Genomic DNA, 21,845 nt, shown 5'->3' with positions numbered 1-21,845 from the left:
CTCTGTTGTATTTAGCTATGCTAGCAGTTTGTTTTTTATATTTTATACAGATATACGCTCCCCTTCTTTCAAAATAGAGCTATTCAAACATCTGGTGAAATTGTATATATATCACAATATAAATAGCAGAAAAACAACATATCGCACTGTCCATTTTTTCCAGTATTCTGCAGCCCTAGACACCATATTTCAAACATTGTTTGTTCTTAAATCTGTTTATACAAATAATTGAGAGGCCTTGGAAAGAGATAGAGAAATTTTGAGTCCATCAGTTTGAAAGGTAATTTGTTGTGAATGCTTATATGAGGTGACTTTGTTTATACATTCAGTGTTTAGCTGACAGGCTGCACTTAAAAACAACATGGCTGCCTGTGGCGGGAAAACTACTCACCCTCAGGTAAAAGTTGATCTATTTCACATATTTAAACCATTTAGAGTTAACATTTGCCTTTAAAAAGATGTTGGTAAGTGTTAGCTTAACATGTTTATGCAGAGAAATGTTAGGAATGTTGTACATTATTTGTAATCCGTCTCTATTTGTATCTCAGGCTATAAATCTCCCTACATGTGTAATTGTAACAACTTTTTTTACTTGAAATAATTAATTATTTTACTAAATATATTTGTATAACAAAAAAATACAAATACTCTACTTGTCTGATTCAATCTATGTACCACTGTTGAATTTATTTACAGTATTTCAGGCAAGTACATTATAAGTAACTACATGAATTACCTGAAAACTAGCAGTGATCAAGTACATGGATTTTAATGGATAAGTAATTGAAATACAGTAACTGTTTACTTGATTTAAATTTATTACATGTACAATATTTGACATGCTTGTGGATATTAAAATGTACTGAGGCAAAGTTGGTTTTATATTCGCACATTCAGACCATCTTCTTAATAATATACAGTAGTTTCAGAAAACTTTTATTTGCAAATTCTAAATAGTGAAATCATATTAGCAGCCAATGACAATCAAAGTACATCGTTGTTTACAGCCAATTAAAAAGTGCTGATGTGTTTTAAAGTCATACTTGCATGCAATTTCAGCCCGAATATTCAAAGTTTTAAGCAATAAAGGGACTGCATCACAAGCTGTCACTGAACGAATGTGCAAATATAAAACTAACTTTACCTCAATCTAAAGCAATCTAAAGTTTGCTGCTGCATAATGGCTCATGCAGTCCTTTGTGCTAAACATTTGTGCTCAGACACTGCAGATCTTTTTCATGTAATATTGTCTCCATTATTGTATTTTTCTCCTTGCCCTGGTTGACTCAAGTCCTTGACCTATATTTGAGCTCTCTTGGGATGAGAGGGAGAGCTAGAGCATACAGAGAGAGAGAGAGAGACGGGGGAGACATGCATGTAGGAGTGTTAAATCTGTGCTAAATCAAGCTTGTGTTTTTATATGGAGAGAATTGATGAATTCAAAAAAATTGGGAATGTTTGAGGTTGTAACCAAAGGTGCTAACTGGCTTTAATGGCTTGCTGTTGTGAATTTGATTGTTTTCTTTTTGTCTTCTGTCTGTTGGGTTCATGGTTGTCTGGTTTTTGTAGTGCTTAGCAGACCTGAAGTAATGCTGGGATGAAATATGTATACGTGTGTAATTTGTCTGGGGTAGTAGGACAAGGGGAAAAGTGCATTCGGGTCCTTGGAGAAATGGTTTATCTCTGTCTGTCTGTTGAACATCTAAATACCTTGAGATGTTTGACTGTAATTTTAGTACAGTTGAAGACAAAATGATTATCCTTCTTCTTATTATTATGAAATTTGAATTCTTTTAAAAAATAATTCCAAAGTGCACTTTTAAGTACCATTGTGTATGTGCTATATAAATAAACCTGCCTTGCCTTGCCTTACGTAATAATATTGTCCCGTTTTTTAATTTTATATATTTTTTAATTAATTAAAACTGAATAAATAAGACTTTCTCAAGAAGAAAAAATGTAATAGGAAATACTGTGAAAAAAGTCTTTGCTCTGTTAAAAATGACTTGAAAATATTTTAAAAAGCATTAAAATTTCACAGGAGGGATAATAATTATGTCTTCAACTGTACATTTCAAATTAATGTCATGTAAATGTAGCTTTTTCCCTGTACGTTAGAATCAGTCCTGGTTTAATGTCACTTGCATTTAATTGAGTTCTCATTGCAATAAATGACAAAAAATGAATGACGAAGCTCTTCTGCTTCTGCTTTTATTGCTGCTGTCATGTTAAACAGTGGGTCTGACCAGTAATATTAATCAAAATTATTCACAGTATCTTCTTTTTCCAAAATTGTAATAATAAAAATATTGTTAGTAATTTCACTGAAATGTGGTTTCGTAACTTATCACACTTAAAAGATGAAAAAAAAAGAAAATATGAAATTATTAAAAATATAAAAGCAATTAACTCCGCACGGTCTTCAGAATGACTTTTTATGATATATATATATATATATATATATATATAGAGAGAGAGAGAGAGAGAGAGAGAGAGAGATATCCTTCATTCATTTTCTTTTCGGCTTAGTCCCTTTATTAATCTGGGGTTGCCACAGCAGAAGGAACCGCCAATTTATCCAACATTTGTTTTACACAGCAGATACCCTTCCAGCTACAACCCATCTCTGGGAAACATCCATACACACTCATTCATACCCATACACTACGGACAATTTAGCCCACCCAATTCATCTATAGCGCATGTCTTTGGACTGTGGGGGAAACCGGAGCACCCAGAGAAAACCCATGCGAACACGGGGAGAACAGGCAAACTCCACACAGTAATGCCAACTGACCCAGCCCAGGCTCGAACCAGCGACCTTCTTGCTGTGAGGCGACAGCACTACCTACTGCGTCGCCCTCAATCAGTATGTTATTTTAATTATAAGTTTAATTTAATGTGGACACCAAAATGGGATGTCTCGTCTTTCACCCACACAGAATACAAATGTAAATTGTAAATTTCTCTATCTTTATCCAGTCATCCTGAAAGATAAAAACACTCATAGAAACTCGGAAGATGTGGGTAGTTTCTGTTGAATGTCTGATGAAAAGAATCACAGAGTTATGTTGTAAGGTCAGTAAGCTTGTAGAAAAATGCTCAGTCCGTTCAGACAGCGAGCTAACGTTTCTTGAAAATCACAGAAAATGCATTTAAAATACACATATAATGTTCACTCTCCTCTGGGACTAATAAAAAGGTAGGCTTGATCATTCAAAAGCCCTGAATCCAGCCCTCTGATGGTGGGGGTTTTATCTGCGTGGGGGTTGCTGTTGTCTTGGTGACAGGATTCGAGCGGTGGCATCTACTTCCTTCTTTTAGTGCACAAATAACATCAATAATAAACACATTTAGGGTTGCTTACATTGCATTATGCTGCAAATTCTATCTTGCATGATGCAAAAAGAGTTAAGTGTGTGTGAGATTGATTTTATTGTTCTGCTGGAGAATTATTTATTTTATTCAGTTATTTATTTCTCAAGTTCTTTTGTATTTTGCATTGAGTCATAACTATGAATCAGTCACAATGGTTGATCATATTAGTGGTGGTTATTTAGCTTGTGAAATAGTAAGGATTGACTCTAGCATTCCAATGTTTTAAAGATTTTAGATACTAACTGTGCAGGAATTCATACTTTATACACTACCTGACAAAAAGTTTTAGGAACAACACATAATAACTTGACTTCTAGTTGATCATTTGGTATCAGAAATGGCTTATATGAAAGGCAAAGGCCTGTAGATTACGCCTAATTTACCAAAATAAAATATGATTATGTCTTGCTTTTTAATTATTTAATTAGGACAGTAAGGTCTGACTTTGTCTAGACAAAAGTCTTGTCACTGAACAGAAATAATGTACAGTATAGAATATAAAGTCATAGTGCAGTGTAAAAAGAATTAATATTGAGTATGACTCCCATGAGCTTGGACGACTGCATCCATACATCTCTGCAATGACTCAGATAACTTATTAATCTGTCATTAATTAAAGTCACCTTGAATGGCAAAGAAAGCGTTCTTGCAGGACTCCCAGAGTTCATCAAGATTCTTTGGATTCATCTTCAATGCCTCCTCCTTTATCTTACCCCAGACATGCTCAATAATGTTCATTTCTGGTCACTGGGCTGGCCAACCCTGGAGCACCTTGACCTTCTTTGCTTTCAGGAACTTTGATGTGGAGGCTGGAGTATGAGAAGTAGTGCTATGCTGCTGGTTTGTAATGTAAAGGGCAGCACAAATGTCTTGATACCTCAGGCTGTTGATGTTACCATCCACTCTGCAGATCTCTTGCATGTCCCCATACTGAATGTAACCCCAAACCATGATTTTTTTTCTGAGAATCTTGAACTCCATGTGCTTTTCATAAGGTCTTCTGCAGTATTTGTGATGATTGTGATGCCAAATGATCAACTAGAAAGCAAGTTATTATTTGTTGTTATTGTTGTTGTCAGGTAGTGTACAGTACATTAGGTAATAGGTAGCAACATAGTAGGTGCCTTATAAGTAGGCTTACACGGAATCTGCAGATTTCAGCTGATTTTTAGGCCATCATTGAGTCTATTTATTAACTTATGTTAATCTGTGTAAATTTATATTTATTCAGTTTTTAAATTAATTTCAGCAGTATTATTGACTAATATGAAAATGTTCCTATGATTCATTTACAATACAGCTTGTAAAGTAATATTTATTCTATGTGAGACTTGTTTATCAGATAAGTGGATCTACCTGTAATTGGATTTGCATTGTAAACATTAAATCAAAGTTGAAAAGGTATTGTTTTTTATTTTATATATATATAAGTTATTAGTTATGATACTCCCAAAATCATTTTACATAAATCCGCAGTCAAAAGAAAATCTGCACAGAAATAGCACAAAATATCCACAGATTCTGCCTGGCCCTACTTATAAGTTAAGAAAATCTACAGAAATGGTTTTATGCTCATTTTTTTGACCATATTTGGAATGGTCATGAATATTAATGAGCTCTGCTCTGACACGCAGCTCCTCGTCCATCCTGACGCACACGTTAACCGATAACTTGTGGATGGCAACGCATAGAAAACAGTGGGGTAAATGCACACAGACTTTTAATTTTCAGTCAGCCAACTTAAGCGCTTCCTGTCATGCCATTACAAATTCAGCGCATTCAAGATCTGATTTCTTTAAAAACCAGGGATCTTCATTGCCTGACTAAGATGCAATATAAAGGGAGTATCAGACCGGGCAAGAAGCACTGAATTAAATTCCATTGTTCCACGCCATCTCTTTAAAATACCTCAGTATTTTTTATGGAGTTTCTCCCTGCTGCTCTTGATGGCGCTTTAGTTTAAACAACTTGTGTTTTTCATCTCGTTTTACGCTTGAACAACTAAATTAATGCTAAAGTCTATTTAACTTATTTTATTTTAATTACAATACACCATCGATTGAAACTTATAAAATTGAAAACAGTAACATAACCTTTTACAGGAAGCACTTGCTGCACACAAAACCACTTTGGTGCGGCAGGGATTTAACTGCAACTGCTGTTTTCACAATAAAAGTCCTACAAAGCCTGAGGTGTGCAAAATGATGCAACATATCAGTCTGTGTTTTGGCTTCTGATGATGCGAAGTCTCGTCAGGTCAGAAGTAAAACGTGACCTAAAATACATGCAAATATTGAGGGGGTGCTAATGAATAGCCCTGTGAGCAATGCAACAGTCTGTATTGTGTTTTGTTTCACTGGGGTTTTACATTTGCGTAATTTACACGAGAACGAGGAAACAATAGTGTTTGAGGCTCACGGGATGGCCATTTCTTTGTACTGAACTCTTATTATTCGACTATGTCTTGGTATACCCAGATTTTCTTTATAGGGCACCTTTAAAATACACCGTTTAGACAGACTTCACGGATGAAGTTCTTCATTCTTGTCCATTTGATGACTAGTCTTTTTGGACTATTGTTAGACATTACTAGATTTTTAGCATATGTTTAGATGTCTACTATAATTATTTTGAATGCCATTAGGCACTTTCAAATCTTATTGGTTCAGAAATACAAATTTGTTTCCAAAATAATTGAGATTGAGCATCAATTTAGTTTTTATTCTAGAAAGACAAAGGACTTATCAATGGGAATTTATTTATTTAATGCTTAATTCCGATTCTGAACTCACAGCGGTTGCCATATGGTTGATGATGAGTTTAATGCCAAGGACTGAAACCAATCAGCATCTGTCATCGGTGTTTGGGCATCATGCTTATCAAAAGACTGCTGGAGCGCAACTGCAAATGGTTCACTTTAAATTATTTGAAATGAAATACATTTAATGTCAAGTTACATTTATTTAAGGTTGTATCAGAAATGTGGCAGTATAGAGGCGGATAAATCTAAACCTTGATCTGATATTTTTAAGGATAATACAAGGATGAATACAAAACAAAAGGCAAACAAATAAAGTGAATGACTGATTTTATGTTAAACCTGAAAACTGCTGAAATAGGCAGATTTTTTCTTTTTTAACTCGCACAACCTTGTTTTTATCTCTGTATAACCTCTGGGTAACTGTGCTTCATGTTATCTGGGTATCTTTTAAGTGTAAATTGCTTTGAGTTTAAAGGCGCTGTATAAAATAAAAGTATTATTATTATTATTGTAAGCTCAGGGTTAGAGTAGGTGTTTTATTTTCTTTATTTAGTGGAACACTCTAGTAGAGATTTAGCTTACATAGTGATTCATTAAAGTCAATGGTTATACTCGCACTTTTAGAGTCAAAAAGCTTATATAAACAAAAAAAATGCATTAGGGCCAATATGAAGCAAAAAATGAGTGGCATGTGTAAGAAACTGAGCAATATTTTTAAACATTACTACCTTTAGACACATATGACATTACTTCTTGCATATAATACAACACAGATTCAGTTAGTGAATGCATTATCATGCTATATATGGCATATATGCAAAATATATGCAAATTACATATATGAGATACAAGTTCATGTCTGGATTCCATAAACTATATATGACATATGAGATATGGCATATACATATATTGCATTGCAAAATATTGTTCATTTGTATAGCACTTTTTACAACAATTATCATTCCAAAGCAGCTTTTCAAAAGGTGCAAGTATTACATTACTATCAAAATCAGTTCATTTGTTGAGTCAAGGGTGGGCAGTACATATACAGTGCTAAAAATGTAAGATCAAGAATCCAAAGTTGAATACATTCAAATTAATGTTAGTGAAAAATATTAAATACAATTTTAATAAACAGGACAAATCAAGAGAAACATAAAAATAGAAAATATATTTAAAATTTAGTAAATTTATTTGAAATTTTTAAATATTTTAATAAGTTTATAAATATTTTTCTTTTGCAATAACTAACTTTGAATTCAGTTGTATTCTCTTTATTCCTTCACTGCAAAAACACTGCCGTTCTTACTTAGATTTTTTTCTAGTTTCTAATCCAAATATCTAATAATTCTTAAATCAAGTAGCAATTTTTTAGGCAAGCAAAATGTTGTCTTGTTTTAGGAAATAATATGTAAATATTAACTGAGTTTTTCCTTAAAACAAGCAAAAAATATATCTTCTGCCAAAAGGAAAAAGGTTGCTTACCCCATTGGCAGAATATTCTGCTTGTTTTAAGGAAAAACTCACTTAATTTTGACATATTATTTCTTAAAACAGGACAATATTTTTTCTTGTCTAGAATGCTTCTCGATTTAATTTTTTTTGTCATTTTCCAGTGTTTTTAATGATTATAACTGTTTAATAATACTGTTTTGTTTAAATGCACAAAATGTATTGGCTAAAGTCACTGAGGAATGGTCAAAAATCATCATTTCCAAAAGGGGTGTATAGTTAGACAATAAAAAGTGTACTTTTCCAAAAGATGATGACTATACAGTATCTACATATACAGTTAAAATCTAAATTATTAGCCCTCCTGTAATTTTTTTCTTTTTCAAATATTTCCCAAATTATATTTATTAGAGCAGGGAATTTTTCGCAGTATTTCCTATAATATTTTTTCTTCTGGAGAAAGTCTTGTTTGTTTTATTTCGGCTAGATTAAAAGCAGTTTTTAATTTAAAAAGAAAACATTTTAAGGTCAATATTATTAGCCCCCTTAAGCAATATTTTGTTCGATAATCTACAGAACAAACCACCGTTATAAAATGATTTGACTACACTAACTTGCCTAATTAACCTAGTTAAGCTTTTAAGTTGCACTTTAAGCTGAATACTAGTATCTTGAAAAGTCTAGTAAAATATTATTTACTATCATCATGGCAAAGATAAAAGAAATCAGTTATTAGAAAGGAGTTATTAAAACTATTATGTTTAGAAATGTGTTGAAAAAATTCTCTTTCCGTTAAGCAGAGGTTGGGGAAAATATGCGGATGCATGTTCATATATCAAATGGGATGTAGATGGGATGTATGCTAATAGGACGTGCAGCTAATGGGATTGAATACATTTTATAATCCTGGCAAAGCTTGAAGACAGTTGTGTAACGCTGATCACGTCTCCCCCTGACTGTTCTCACCCAGTGTCACTATTTATTTAGTCGGCTCTTGCCCCCTAGCAAACACGATTCCTATTGGACACATGACCACAGCGGCTGCCCGCCTCAGTTTATTTGGACCAGGGCTGGAGTGAGTCAACAGTCAAGTCACACACGCACACGCACACGCATGCACACACACTTGCAACAAAAAGGTTTGCAGCAAGAGGTGAGTGTTATAATGCTTACCTCTTGCTGTGTGTCCTTGGGCCATATACACAACCACCCACCCACACACTCATATTTTCATATGTCATACATTTGAAATCAATTTGACACTAATATACAATGAATATACTATTGCTGCAAGTTCAGACAGACACTTGCGCCCTGTATTTGCATGTTATTGGGTTGGCACAAAGGTTTTGTGGTTGAAACTTGGTTCCAGTCGTCTTTCTAGGGAACAGTAAACAAACTGCACACACAAACACAACAGGAGGCCTTGAGCGCTGTGTTGACTCTGCTCATGGATTTGTTCCCTCAGTGATGCAGAGTCTGTCTGTTTTTATAGTTATAGACTGGTGTGCGAGGAAAGGCAGTTGGTTCACTTGTCTGGGAGCCCACAGGCTATTTTTCATGAGACCGTTGTTCAACATGATGTTATGAATAACAACAGCTCTAAAACAAAGTTGATATTAGAAAATGTGATCATTGAGTGCTTGGTGGAATTTGATGAAAATGTTTGCAATGCAATTAGCATGCCTGGATTACACCTGGTAATTAAAGGCCCTATGAAATGTTTTGAAATGTGCAGTTTTTTTATTGGACGTTTGACGTAATCTTAACTAAAATTGAAGAGCCTGTGCGACATAGAGTAGCTCCTCTCATTTAAAACAAACAGCCAATAGCGTTTTGTTTTATCACCGCTCTGCCAGTGTGAGTGGTTGAACTCAAGGGGATTAAATGAAAAGCAAATAAGAAGGGTCTTGAAGGGGGCGGGGCATGTCCCATAGGCCTGTCACAATAATCAATAAATCGACTTATCGCACATGGACATGACCTCAATCATTTTTGGTGATGCATTATATATCGCCCATACATAAAAGCGAATTCTAGCCACGTTATAGCTGATTGCGCAACATCTCCAACTGTATTGGAGGTTAGTATGGTTAAAAAACACTATAGTATTTACTAGGGTTGCACAGTTTACCGATACTATGGCAATGCCGTGATACTATGGCTCCAAAATACTGGTGGCGCCACTGTAGTTTGTGAACGGTATCGTCATTAACGGTCTATGTACAATGCATAATGTTGCATGTGGAAATTTTAGTAGTCACTAAAATGCTTAATTTCTGCTCCTGTCAATATGGTTTAGTAGCTACAACAACTGTGATAATCTCTTAAAAAGAGATTAAATTTTAAATCACTTACCTGATAAGACTGAAAAAAGTAATAGATACAGGAAACATTGAAACTGAATTTCTGACCACTTCATATGGCCTAATTCAGTTGGAAAAATGCTCTTTTTGAAGCAAATTTCATTTGGTATCATTTGTATCTTTATCTTAATGTATGTTTTCTTGCTCAGTTATCTACAAAAGAACATACATTTTAGGTGAAGTGATGTGCAAATACTTTTTTCAATAATAAGCATGGTTTCCGCTACATTCATTCTTCCATGGCGGGGCGCCACACCAAAATTGATCCCGCCACGGCTACATTACAAAACTTGACAGGTTGTGGAATTTGGTGCTTTATTATATGTATTAGTGTGGCTAAACCCCGCCTTCATTTGAAGATCAACACCTCCTTCAAACATCACTGCCTGTTTAGCCCCGCCCACAAATCAACACAAAAATATTATTTACATCAAATATTCCCTTAAAGTGTGTTTGTAAAAAAAAACGCCATGCATATGTGCTTATACAGTTCTGTAGTCCACCATTGTTGTTTTGGTTGTCAGTTACTTTCACGTATTGACTGAATGTATAATATGCATGCGCATGAACTCACAAATGTGCATGGCTTTTACAAAATCATGTTTTTGTAGTTCACATGGAGACGATAATGGAGTGAATTTTAAAAGCTCGCACTGAAACCCATCATAAGGCGCTCTAGATACTGTTGTTAAGTACGGTTAACCAAAGGGCCAAGGTTAAAACACATAAAGGATTATCCATTTTTATCTGAAAACTGTGTGTTGAAGATTTTTCCTTTATTTAAGTGTCAAGACTGAAATGTTAAGATTATTCAGACATTTCGTTTCTCAATATACAGTTCTCAGCTCAAAACAATGACAGCCTAAATAAAGGACATTTTATTCCACATAGGAACATTTACAGTGAAAGCATGCAACGGAGAGGTAGCAAGCTGCAATTGTCATGGCAACCATATACATTCCAAGCTGATATGATATAATCTATCCTTATTCTTATGTTTTTTTAAAACAAGGACTTGACAGCTTCATTTTTTCTAAATAATATAATAAGATTTGTTCAGACAGCACCTTTTCAATGTGTATATTATAGAAATACAATATATAATGGTCTAATTGTTTCAGATAAATTACTGAAATACCTTATTTTATTTTTAGTTTTTTATTGTAAACCACTTTGAGCCACATTTAAAAGGTGCTGTCTGAATTCATTCATTAATTTTCCTTCTGCTTAGTCACTATTTCCGAGGTCGCCACAGCGGAATGAACCGCCAACTGTTCTGACATGTTTTACACAGCGAATGCCCTTTTAGCCTCTACCCAGTTCTGGGAAATACCCATGTGCATTCATTCACACAAACACACACACACACACACACACACACACACGCGCACACACACACACACGCGCACACACACACACACACACACTCACACACACACGCACTCACACACACACACACACACACACACACACACACACACACACACACACACACACACTACAGCTAGTTTAGTTTATTCAATTTACCTATACCGCATGTCTTTGGACTGTGGGGGAAACCGAAGCACCCAGAGGAAACCCACCCAAACACAGGAAAAATATGCATACTCCACATAGAAATGCCAACTGGCCCAGCTGGGACTCGAACAAGCGACCTTCTTGCTGTGAGGCGACAGTTCTAACCACTGAGCCAGTGTCGCCAGGTGCTGTCTGAATAAATCTTATTATTATTTTGAAAAAAACTGAAGCTATCAAAAAGACATGAGACTAAAGCTATATTATATCATATCAGCTTGCAATGCACTATAAAAAAATTGCTGTGAAATTTACAGTATTACTGGCAATTTTGGTTGTAAAACTACACTAAATTTGTAATTGTTAATTTACAGTGCATTTGTAAATTTGGCAGTATTACTGGTAACCAAAATTAATAGTAATACTGTGAATTTTGCTGCAAATTTTTCCAGTGTACATTATAGACCATTATATAGATTATAGATTAAAGGGGTGGTCCACAGTGTATTTTTAAGGTTTCGTGGTGTTTATGAGATGCAAAGCAACGTGTGCTTATGCGTCAATTGTAGAAAATCACGTTATTTTTTCATATATCTTACTTTGATTATAAACAGCTACTCAGCTAACATGAAAACAACTGTCATATTTCCTAGTACCTCTAGGCCCGCCTACAAGAGGCTCTGATTGGTCCACTAACACAATGTGCTGTGATTCACGGATTGGCTTCACGTCACCAGAAAAAGCGTTATGCACCTTCAAGCATGCGCCTTTGCACTGTGCAAACAGTCAGTCAGAGTAGCTGTTAGCTGTATCAGTTTGTGCCTGAATCAGATATAATATGAAGAGCACACAGATGAACCTCACGCCTGCTCTCTAAAATAAAATCTGACAAGGGTCTTTCACATATATTTGGAATATGTAAGCATGTGTAAGTAATATGAAACGTTCACATAACTTTTTGTTTGTTTGTTATTTGAGATATAGAATGCAGGGAAAGTGCATAGACACTGCACACGCTGCTGAAGATGGTGGGTGTTTACAGCGGTTTGATAGATAAATATGAATTTGTAATTAAATTGTTAGTGGTGCCAAACAGCATTTCCCATTGTTTACATCCTCACTACATAAGTCCTCACTACAACATACTGTTAACGCTAGACACTGCATATAATTGATCAATTTTAACAAATAAAAACACTTACAGGTTGTGGCTCACAATCCACAACTTCATCGGTTGAAAGACTTTAAACTGAATCCAGCACTGAACTGAGAAACATTCTGGAAGCTGTCCTTTGTCAAATGTTAGCTATATATTTTTTATAATTCTCTAGAACATAATTAAAATTAAACTGTAAGCACTTCTGTCTTTGTGTCGTGTCTTTTGGAAGCCCAAATAGAGAAACAGAACAAGCTCTGGAAATAGCAGCGTTTGGACGGCATTTTAGCTTTTTTCTGCTATAACATTACAGCACTATAGCATCTCTGACTTCGCCCCGTTGCTGCGCGGGGTGTATGCACATAACCTGAAGCGTTTGTGATCTCACTAGCCCGGATGTATTTTTTTGTAGTCCCCAAACTTCATTCGCTGTAGGCTTTGCTAAGCTAACTGTAAAAGCCAATGTCTCCCTTTGCATGGAACTTTGAGTGTATTACATTCAGAGATGTTGTTTATGTTCACACAGCTACATTACACATCAACTAAAGTTTAAAATATATCTTAGTGGAGCACCCTTTTAAACATTTATAATAATAAACAATAACAAAAATATGTCCTTACATAAGAAGCATGGTTTCCGTTACATTCATTCTTCCATGGCAGGGCACCACGCCAAAATTTATCCCGCCACGGCTACATTACAGTTTCTCATTCAAACATTCAGTCACCTTTTTTTTTAATAGCGGATTATAATTGCACCAAAACGTATTAAAAGGTAAGTGAATTATAACAGCGCAAACTTTTTGTGTAAGCGTAGTAGTGCTGTGTGCTATTTGTTTAATCCTTTAAGGTTACATGCTGACTGAATGACTGGCTGACTGACAGGTGCGTGATGTGTGAGGCCAGCAAACACGACGTATAGCCGTTTCACTTTACTTCAGGACGCATTAATGCTGCTCTGTAGGTTTATTAAACACATTCATAAATATTCATAGCAAATCTAATAAATGTTGGAGACATACTTGTTACATAAATGCTCTAAAATGTTTTATTAAAAATAAATGTTTGCTTTTAACAGTTGCTGAGAACTTTATCTACTTTATAGTTAGATTGTTTTATAAATTTAGTGCGTTTTACAGTTTTACTAATCTTTACTAATATCTAAAAAGAGCTTATGCAGTCAAACATGGGACACAAGCATTATATTTGCATTAATATATAGTTAAGCAGGCATTATGCAACAATATTGGACCCCTCAGTGTCACGATTGAGTCATTAAAATCAAGTATTCCAGAGAGAAAAAACGTGACAGTTGCACAAAGCATAATGTGTGGCCAAATTATAGCTCTGGCAGCGTTCACTTTTTCATTAAATCCTGATATGTGGTTATTAAAAAGTAGTCGTGGTATGGCCGCAGATGTGTGTGTGTGCGCGTGCACATGCAAGGACAAGCTTTTGTGTGATCCCTCAGTTTATCGTCAGCTCTGCACTCATCACTGTGTTTGTTAGAGTCACTATCTTCCTCTGTCTACACAATGAGACACACATATTAACTGCACACACAGAACGTCGTCACTTCGCCTGAGGTCTTGAATCGTGTTTGCATAACTTAATATTTTCTTTCCTGTTATGAGTAATATTAGCCTCTGGCCTCCCACGCGCTCGGCAACCCGTAGGTCTGTTCCGACCTTTCTTTGATTGACAGTTTAGATCCTCATAGCCTTGACTTTAAGCTTTATAATGCCACTCATTGTCATTCTAGCTCATAAATCTCAGTTTGTTGTAACTGGCTCACAAGAGGCATTCAGTGGAGATGTGGACTACACTTGAATTATTTTGTTTTTAGTATAGAAAGTTGGTGTTTAATTACAGCATTATTTCAGAAAATTAACTGCACTAATTGTTTAATTCACTAAAAAAGAATCGATTCACAATTGTAATTTATTCAAGAAATGAATCATTTGTTATGGAATTGGACTCTATTGACTCTGCTGTTACTGTAGGAGTCTGATTCACTAAAAAGTACAGCGCATAACAATCATTCATTCAGGAACCGAGGCATTCATTCTGGAATTTTATTAAATTGGTAATGAAGTATGCTTTTGATTCAGTGAATCGATTTACAAGAGCCGTTTGTCCCAGAATTGAATTGTTTTTTTCAGAATTGGTCTATATTGGTTGCTCTGCTGTCACTCTTCGGAGGAAGACTCTATTCACTTGTTTTGGCAGTGCTCCTACACAGAGAGATTCTGGTCGGATCTGTTGATGTTTATTCAATCTTATATTATGAGTGACTTTTCCTTTTCTTTTAAAGTTATATTCTTTGGATTGTTTGATGATTCTAAAGAAGTGTACATAATTAATTTATGTATTCTATTAGCCAAGTTTCATATTCACAAACAGAAGTTTAAGGGCTCTAAACCTTTTTTGATCTGCTCAAAATCAACCTAGACCAATACTTGAAAACCATCCAAAAGCAACAAAAACTGTATCTTTATATTCTTCCTTTGTGTCTCTTTAAGATGTAATTTTATTACATTAGTTTTATTTCTGTTACCTGGCGTTTGTTTGTCTTTGTGTGTATTTCTGTGCACTTTTTTATTTATTTGTAGTATTTTTCTCTATGTATGTAACTGTATTTGATCTACCTCTTTAATAAATATAAAAAATAATAATAATAATAAAAAATTGGTTGCTCTGCTTTTGATTCATTAAAGAACTGACTCAACTGTCATTCATTCAGGAACTATAATAATAATAGCCTGATATATTGCCAAATTCATTAATAATACTAAGTGTTGCAGGGATAGATGGATCAGGTTTAGTTAAATATAATAAAATATCGTCTGTATAAATATCTTATGAACAGTATTTGTAATAAATACTCCTAAGACATCATCTCTATCTATAGCTAGATTGAGTAGTAAAGGGGAAAGAGAACAGCCCTGTCGACAACCTCTTCTTCATACTATTTCTCTAAATATAAAATTATTAGTACAGATTTTTGCTAAGGGATTACTATATAAGTTTTTGATGAGCAAAATAAATGTATCATTCAGATTCATCACTCAATTCTATCAAATGCCTTTTCGGCATCGAAGGATACTAATAATCTTTGTACGTTTTCACTTTCGAATGATTGATTATATTTAAGAGCCTGCGAATATTGTCTGAACCATATCTAGCTTTAGCAAAACCCGTCTGATCTGGGTGAATTAAGCAGGGGAGAATTTGTTCTTGTCTGGTGGCAAAAAGTTTACATATAATAACCCAACGTCAGGCCAACGTCAACTTTAAAGCACAAAAAATATATCAACATTTAGTGATGTAACAGCTTGACATTGTGTGGACGTTACCAATATGATGTCTATCATATATTACTCCATATTTGACATCAACATGACTTTGGTTTAAGATGTTGGCTTTGGATGTTGTTCCCTTTCCAACACAACATAAAATTGACCAAATATCAAGATCATTTCACATTGTAATTGTACGTCAAAGTAACATATTCTGTTGAAATTGGTCTTTATTGATTGCAATGCATGTTTTGATTCACTAAAAAGAACCAACTCACAGCTGTCATTTGATCAGGAATTGGATGATATTAGTTGCTCCATGCTTTTTACGTTTGATTCACTAAAAAGAACAACTCACAACAGTCATTTGTGTGTGTCACACATACTACACCATTTGGTCTGTAAGCTTTTGGTTCACAAAAAGATTTGGGAATCGGTTTACACTGACTGCACAGTTTGCCTTTGATTCGTTTAAAAGAAACAACTCTCTGTTATTCGTTCAGAATTCTGACTACACTAGTTGCTCTATATGTTTTGTTAATTCTAAAAAACAAGAGTCATTCATTCAGTTCATTCATTACAACTACACTATTCACTAAAAACAAACAAGTCACAACAGCCAATCATTCAAGAATTGAAGAATTTGCTCCTGAATCGCACGACATTAGTTCAATTGTATGTTTTTGGTATGCACCTGACTCTTAAGAGTCATTTGTTCAAGAATCAAACTACACTAGTTCCTCTGTATGTTTCAGAGAAATCAGATTACACTGATTAATCCTTGTGATTTTGATTCTTTGAAAGAAATAGGAAGAATAATTTAATGAGGAATAGGACAATACTGGTTAAACTGCATACTTGTGGTTCACTAAAAAGAATCAATCATGTGAGCTTTCAATTAAATCAATTAACTGAATTGAAAATATGAATTCAATTCATAACTCATAAAAGTTTGTGAACCAGAGTACACTAGTTTTGCGCTATAGGCATGACAACCAAAAATTGAAACCAGCTCTAATGAACCGTTAGATATTCTAAATATTTTTAGTAAGTTGCTATTGACGTTATTCTTAACGTACGTGCGGGTGCAGCCATTGGACTCTTTTTGGCTTGAGACTTCCGGTCTCATTCACTTCCATTGATTTTTAGATGTTACAAACAGCTTGTTGTGCTGCTTGATGCTGCAAACTTATATTTTCTAATTATATTATTCTACTTTTTATGTATAGTCATGAACTCACTTGTTTGTAGAGCAAGTATAAATCCCTTTATTAACCCTAGTCATTTCTCCCATAGCCAACTTAATCAGACGTTCTAAAACAATCGCAAAAATAACGCACTTCCACATTGCAGAATAAGGTCAATATGGTTGGTTATGGACTATTTGGGCAGACCGATTCCAGTCACGTGACTTCATGTTTTCTTTCAAAGCCTTTTTGATAATCATTTTTAATAATTACAGACACACACTGATGTGCAAAACATGATGTGGCACAAACACTTATGCTGTGATATTCCTGATTCCAAATCCTTTGTATTGGATGCTGGATTTGTGGTATTTTGTTGCTGATAGACTTTAGCACCGGGGGTGGTGGTTTTGAGAGGCAGGGGAAGGGCATTTGAGGGGTACCATGGTTGATGTGTGGCCTAATACTGCCAAGTCTCATCAGTATAGCCCACCCGTCTCTCAGTATGGGGCAGAAAAATCCCAGCGTGCAGTGGTGTGGATGGGCAAGACAAAACCTTTACCCTTCAGTATGTGCCGGGGTTTAATTTATGTCCTTAATTTGAGGAAGCAGACCACCTAAGTCAACGGCGCATTAAAATGTCAGAGAGACACTTTATCACTGTGCATAATCCACTGCTCTTTCACAACCCCCATTTTGCCCTCTCTTTTGATTGGACAAGCATTTCTTTTTAACAATAAAGTAAATCTCATATTGAGGCAAAAACTGGGTCACATCAAGTGCAAATCATGTAATGTATCTTCTCATGTGTCTTTCACTAGCCCAGCTTTGGTTTATTATTTTATTTTCATGGTCATATCGCCATTCAGTGCATTCTTTGGTTTATTTGAAGATTCGTCTCTCCGGCCATTTATCTCAGTTAAAAGATTTCCAATAATGCGTCGACAGAGATGTATAAAGTACTAGAGACCCAGACTTAAGTAAAAGTACAAGTACTCTATCAAAAAGTGACTTGAGTAGAAGTAAAAGTGCTCTTTAAGCACCATACTTAAGTGGAAGTACTAAAGTATTCAACATTTTTTGTACTTAAGTATTGCAAGTAGTTTATTTCCAAATTTACTACTCAAGTACTAAAAGTAAAAGTACAAGTATTGTGTAATGTAGTTATTAAAGAATGCAGTCAAAAGACATCATATTGTTTTGTTTATTTTAAATCTCTTTTTTGGGGGCACGTCATTAAGCAGATAGAAAAGAAACATGACTTGCAATACTGTTTTTCTCTCATGCTTGAACCACAGATCTGACAGATTATAACAGCTTTAACACACACCTTTCAAAGTTGTGTGTCACAAAAACAGTCCATAATCCACTCAAAACGCTATTGAAACCCATTTTTGGAGCACAATTTACTGGTTGTAAACGCTGTAAACGAACGTTCTAATTCACTTGATTTTGATTTTATTGTAAAAAAAAAGAAAACGTGTATATTACTGTGTTAAATGAAAATCTGAAATATTTTATGGCTTATGGCTATGATTTAGTATTCAAAAATATTTCATTTTGATTATGTTTTAATTAAATTGGTCTTAAACTTCATATTTTTCTTATTTTTATAGTATATTTATTCATTCTGGTACTTTTACCATAAACCAACATCTCAACCATTTGGTAGAGGCTGATATTTTAGAAATTATGGGATGTGTTGGGGGAAAATGTATTGATTGTGTTAACTAGCGACATTAGGAGTTAAGAAATGCAATAAATAAAAAAATTCTATTGGTTTTTTCTTGGTGTGACAGTTAAATGGTTACTTGTAATAAAATTGTGTCCTTTAATACAGCAGTAATATATATGAACTGTACCCTTAATTTGACCCGCTCAAAGAAAACACTCTTTCTGAATGTATCAAACAAAACTCATGCACAGAAGACAGCATGAGCATTTATAGCAAATAAACTAATGTAAATATTCTCCCGCCTGCTTTTTAAACGCTGACAGGCGAGGTCTTACACCCCTTTGATTGGTTATTGTCTTCACCTTCTCAACAGAAAGGGCTGCTATCGGCTTTAGAAATGAAAGCGTTGTTCACTGATGGCGGGAAGAACAGCCGTAGTTACAGTCTATGTATGTATAATACGCGGTTATCACAGGTAATCTATAATAGACACAGTGGAGAAAACTTGCACCTCATACACGCCCAGGTCTGGATCCACAAGTATTGTTTAACAGCCAAGAGGAGATGAACAGTTGAGTCTCACAACATTTCTCTGTAGTAGTGAAATAGCGGCTCGTGTGCTGTGCCGCCTTCACTCGCCCTCGCGCCTCCGTCCTTCGCCATAGTATTGCGACACCGCACATAAATGACGTCAGTACGTAATAACCCGTTATGATCTATTACTGAACCGATATCGACCATTTTGACACCTCTAGTAACGAGTAACGATGCAGCTCATAAAAAATCTATCGGAGTAAAAGTATTAAACTCATCGAAAATATGTACTTAAGTAAAAGTGGAAGTAGGAGAAAAAAACAATACTCCAGTAAAGTACAGATACTGCCTTTTAGTACTTAAGTACAGTAGTGAAGTAGTTCTACTTCGTTACTATACATCTCTGTGCGTCGAGTGGGTCTCTATGTTGTTGACACGATTTGGTCATGTTTGTCCCCGTTTTTCTAACTGGGTCTCTCTCGCTGTTTTGCAGGGCTGCTGGGTTGTAATCATTTCCAAAGAGCCACATTGAACTACAGCTCTCTGCTACTGGAAGATGGGCCAGGAGTGCTGTATGTTGGGGCCAGAGAGGCTATTTACAAACTAGACACTGCCAACATCTCCGACACCAATAACTCTCTTACTGTGAGTCCTTCTTTTGTCACTTTAAAGCGATATGTCACACAAAAATCAAAACTGCTCTTGATTTACTTGCCCACAGGGCTTCCAAGATGTAGGTGACTTTTCTACTTCAGTGTAACTTTAAATAAGATCTTTAAGCTGAAAGCAGGGTCTGTGGTGATTCAATGCACATCAATGGCTACAAGCACTTTAAAAAGGACCTATTATGCAAAAATATTTTTTAACACAGTTGTGAGGCAACAGGCTGTGCAAATAACCAGCTACTAATGGTAAAAATGTTTTAATTTTAGTTTTTATAATCACACTTGATAAAAACTCTCCAAGAGCACTTTGATTAACATTCTCCCTTTGTACGTGTTATCAGAGTGTGAAAGCCCTGCCTATTAGTGATGATCTCTCTCTCATTAGCATAGGACGTTAGTCTGGTATTTGAATCTGCCACTATGCTGTAACATAGGCATTTGTAGCTCCGCCCTCTTTTTAAAAAGAGCACAATCTCATTTGAATTTAAAGCAACAGTCACCAAAATGGCACAGTTAGAATCAAGACCCAAAAGGGGCAGTGAAGTTTTTTAAAGCACAGATTAGGCATGGGCTGGTCTACATTTCTGACGGTATAATAACCTTATCATGGTATCACGGTATTGTGATTACTGCTGTAAAATAGTTTCTTTTTAAATGACAGTAAAAAAGGTGGTCAAGTCGGAGCACTCACTCTGGTCCCCCAGGCTCTGCGCTGGTTGGGAAAACTCCAAATTGAACTAAAACAATCGATTACAATTGGCTAAAGATTGGCAATCAAAATTCGGGACATTGTAACCTGCAGAACCTGGGGATTTTTGTGGTTTTAATACCTTGACTTTTCCAGACCGGGGTAAACCTTGAAACCGGTTATCATCCCATGTCTAGCACAGATAGTAAGCGCAACGAACTTTCTAGCAGCAATAACACTAATCATCCAATCAGAAACAAGGAGAATTTCCATAAATAACCAGGCTCATTCTACCTCAGTCATATCATAAACTTTGCATTCCTCCACCACCCCAACTCCACACCTTTAACCAGATCCATACCAAGCATTGCAGGGGGGGATTTCTGGGATTGGGCTAGACACTGAGCTTGTATTTTTCTCTTTCTCTCTTGATGGAGAGAATGCCTCAAGCTCAGACGTATTTCCGGCCTCAGAGCCCTCTCCCTGAACAGCATGCTAAATACGCTTATTTTGATCTGTTTTCTATGTGTGGGCATGAACTCGTAAAACCGTTATTTGTAAAGTATTTTGAGCTGAAACTTCACATACACAATCTATAAGGACATCTGAGACTTATTTTACATGTTGTATAAAGGGACATAACAAGTTCTATTTCAGAGTCAAAATATACATATATGCAAAACAAAGGTAATACTCATGTCTCCTGATGATACATTGAGGCCTTATAAAGGGAAAAAAAATCAAGTATTACCTCTAATGTCATCAGGAGCCACAGGCATTCATTTGTATTTTAATTCAATATTGACTCACATTTCATGAATGATTAAGTTTTAGTTTTAGCTAAAAATCTTTATTATTCTACTGAAGAAAAAAATAACCTACATTAAGGATGGCCTAAAGGTAATTTAACACCAGTTTTTAATTTTTCGGATGAACTATGCCTTCAACTTTCAGTTAATTTTATTCCTTTAAATAATGCGGCTTGGCTAATAATAGTTATTTTCAATTTCTCTTTAATAGCTGGAATGGGCAGCATCTGCTGATCAGAAGAGGCAATGCTTGAGCAAAGGAAAGAACAATCAGGTATCTCCATTCTTGATTTGTATATATCATCTTCTTGTAAAACAATAGCTTAACTCAAGGTCATGCATTTAATTACAAAGAACAAA

At 35.2% G+C, this 21,845-nt stretch overlaps 1 protein-coding gene across 1 annotated transcript in view; it reads left to right on the top strand.

Annotated features, from left to right (window-relative positions):
- The window catches only part of sema4gb (sema domain, immunoglobulin domain (Ig), transmembrane domain (TM) and short cytoplasmic domain, (semaphorin) 4Gb), a 46,990-nt gene that overhangs the window by 2,962 nt on the left and 22,183 nt on the right, over positions 1–21,845 (top strand). Inside the window, exons 2-3 of the mRNA XM_056470212.1 lie at positions 19,817–19,968; positions 21,697–21,759. Of these exons, the coding sequence (XP_056326187.1) occupies positions 19,817–19,968; positions 21,697–21,759 (215 nt within the window). The remainder of the gene's footprint in view (positions 1–19,816; positions 19,969–21,696; positions 21,760–21,845) is intronic.

This window comes from Danio aesculapii, chromosome 12 (assembly GCF_903798145.1).
Source record: "Danio aesculapii chromosome 12, fDanAes4.1, whole genome shotgun sequence".
Taxonomy (NCBI): Eukaryota; Metazoa; Chordata; class Actinopteri; order Cypriniformes; family Danionidae; genus Danio; species Danio aesculapii.
Note: the sequence above shows the minus strand (reverse complement) of the source record. Positions and strands in the feature narration are given on the sequence as shown.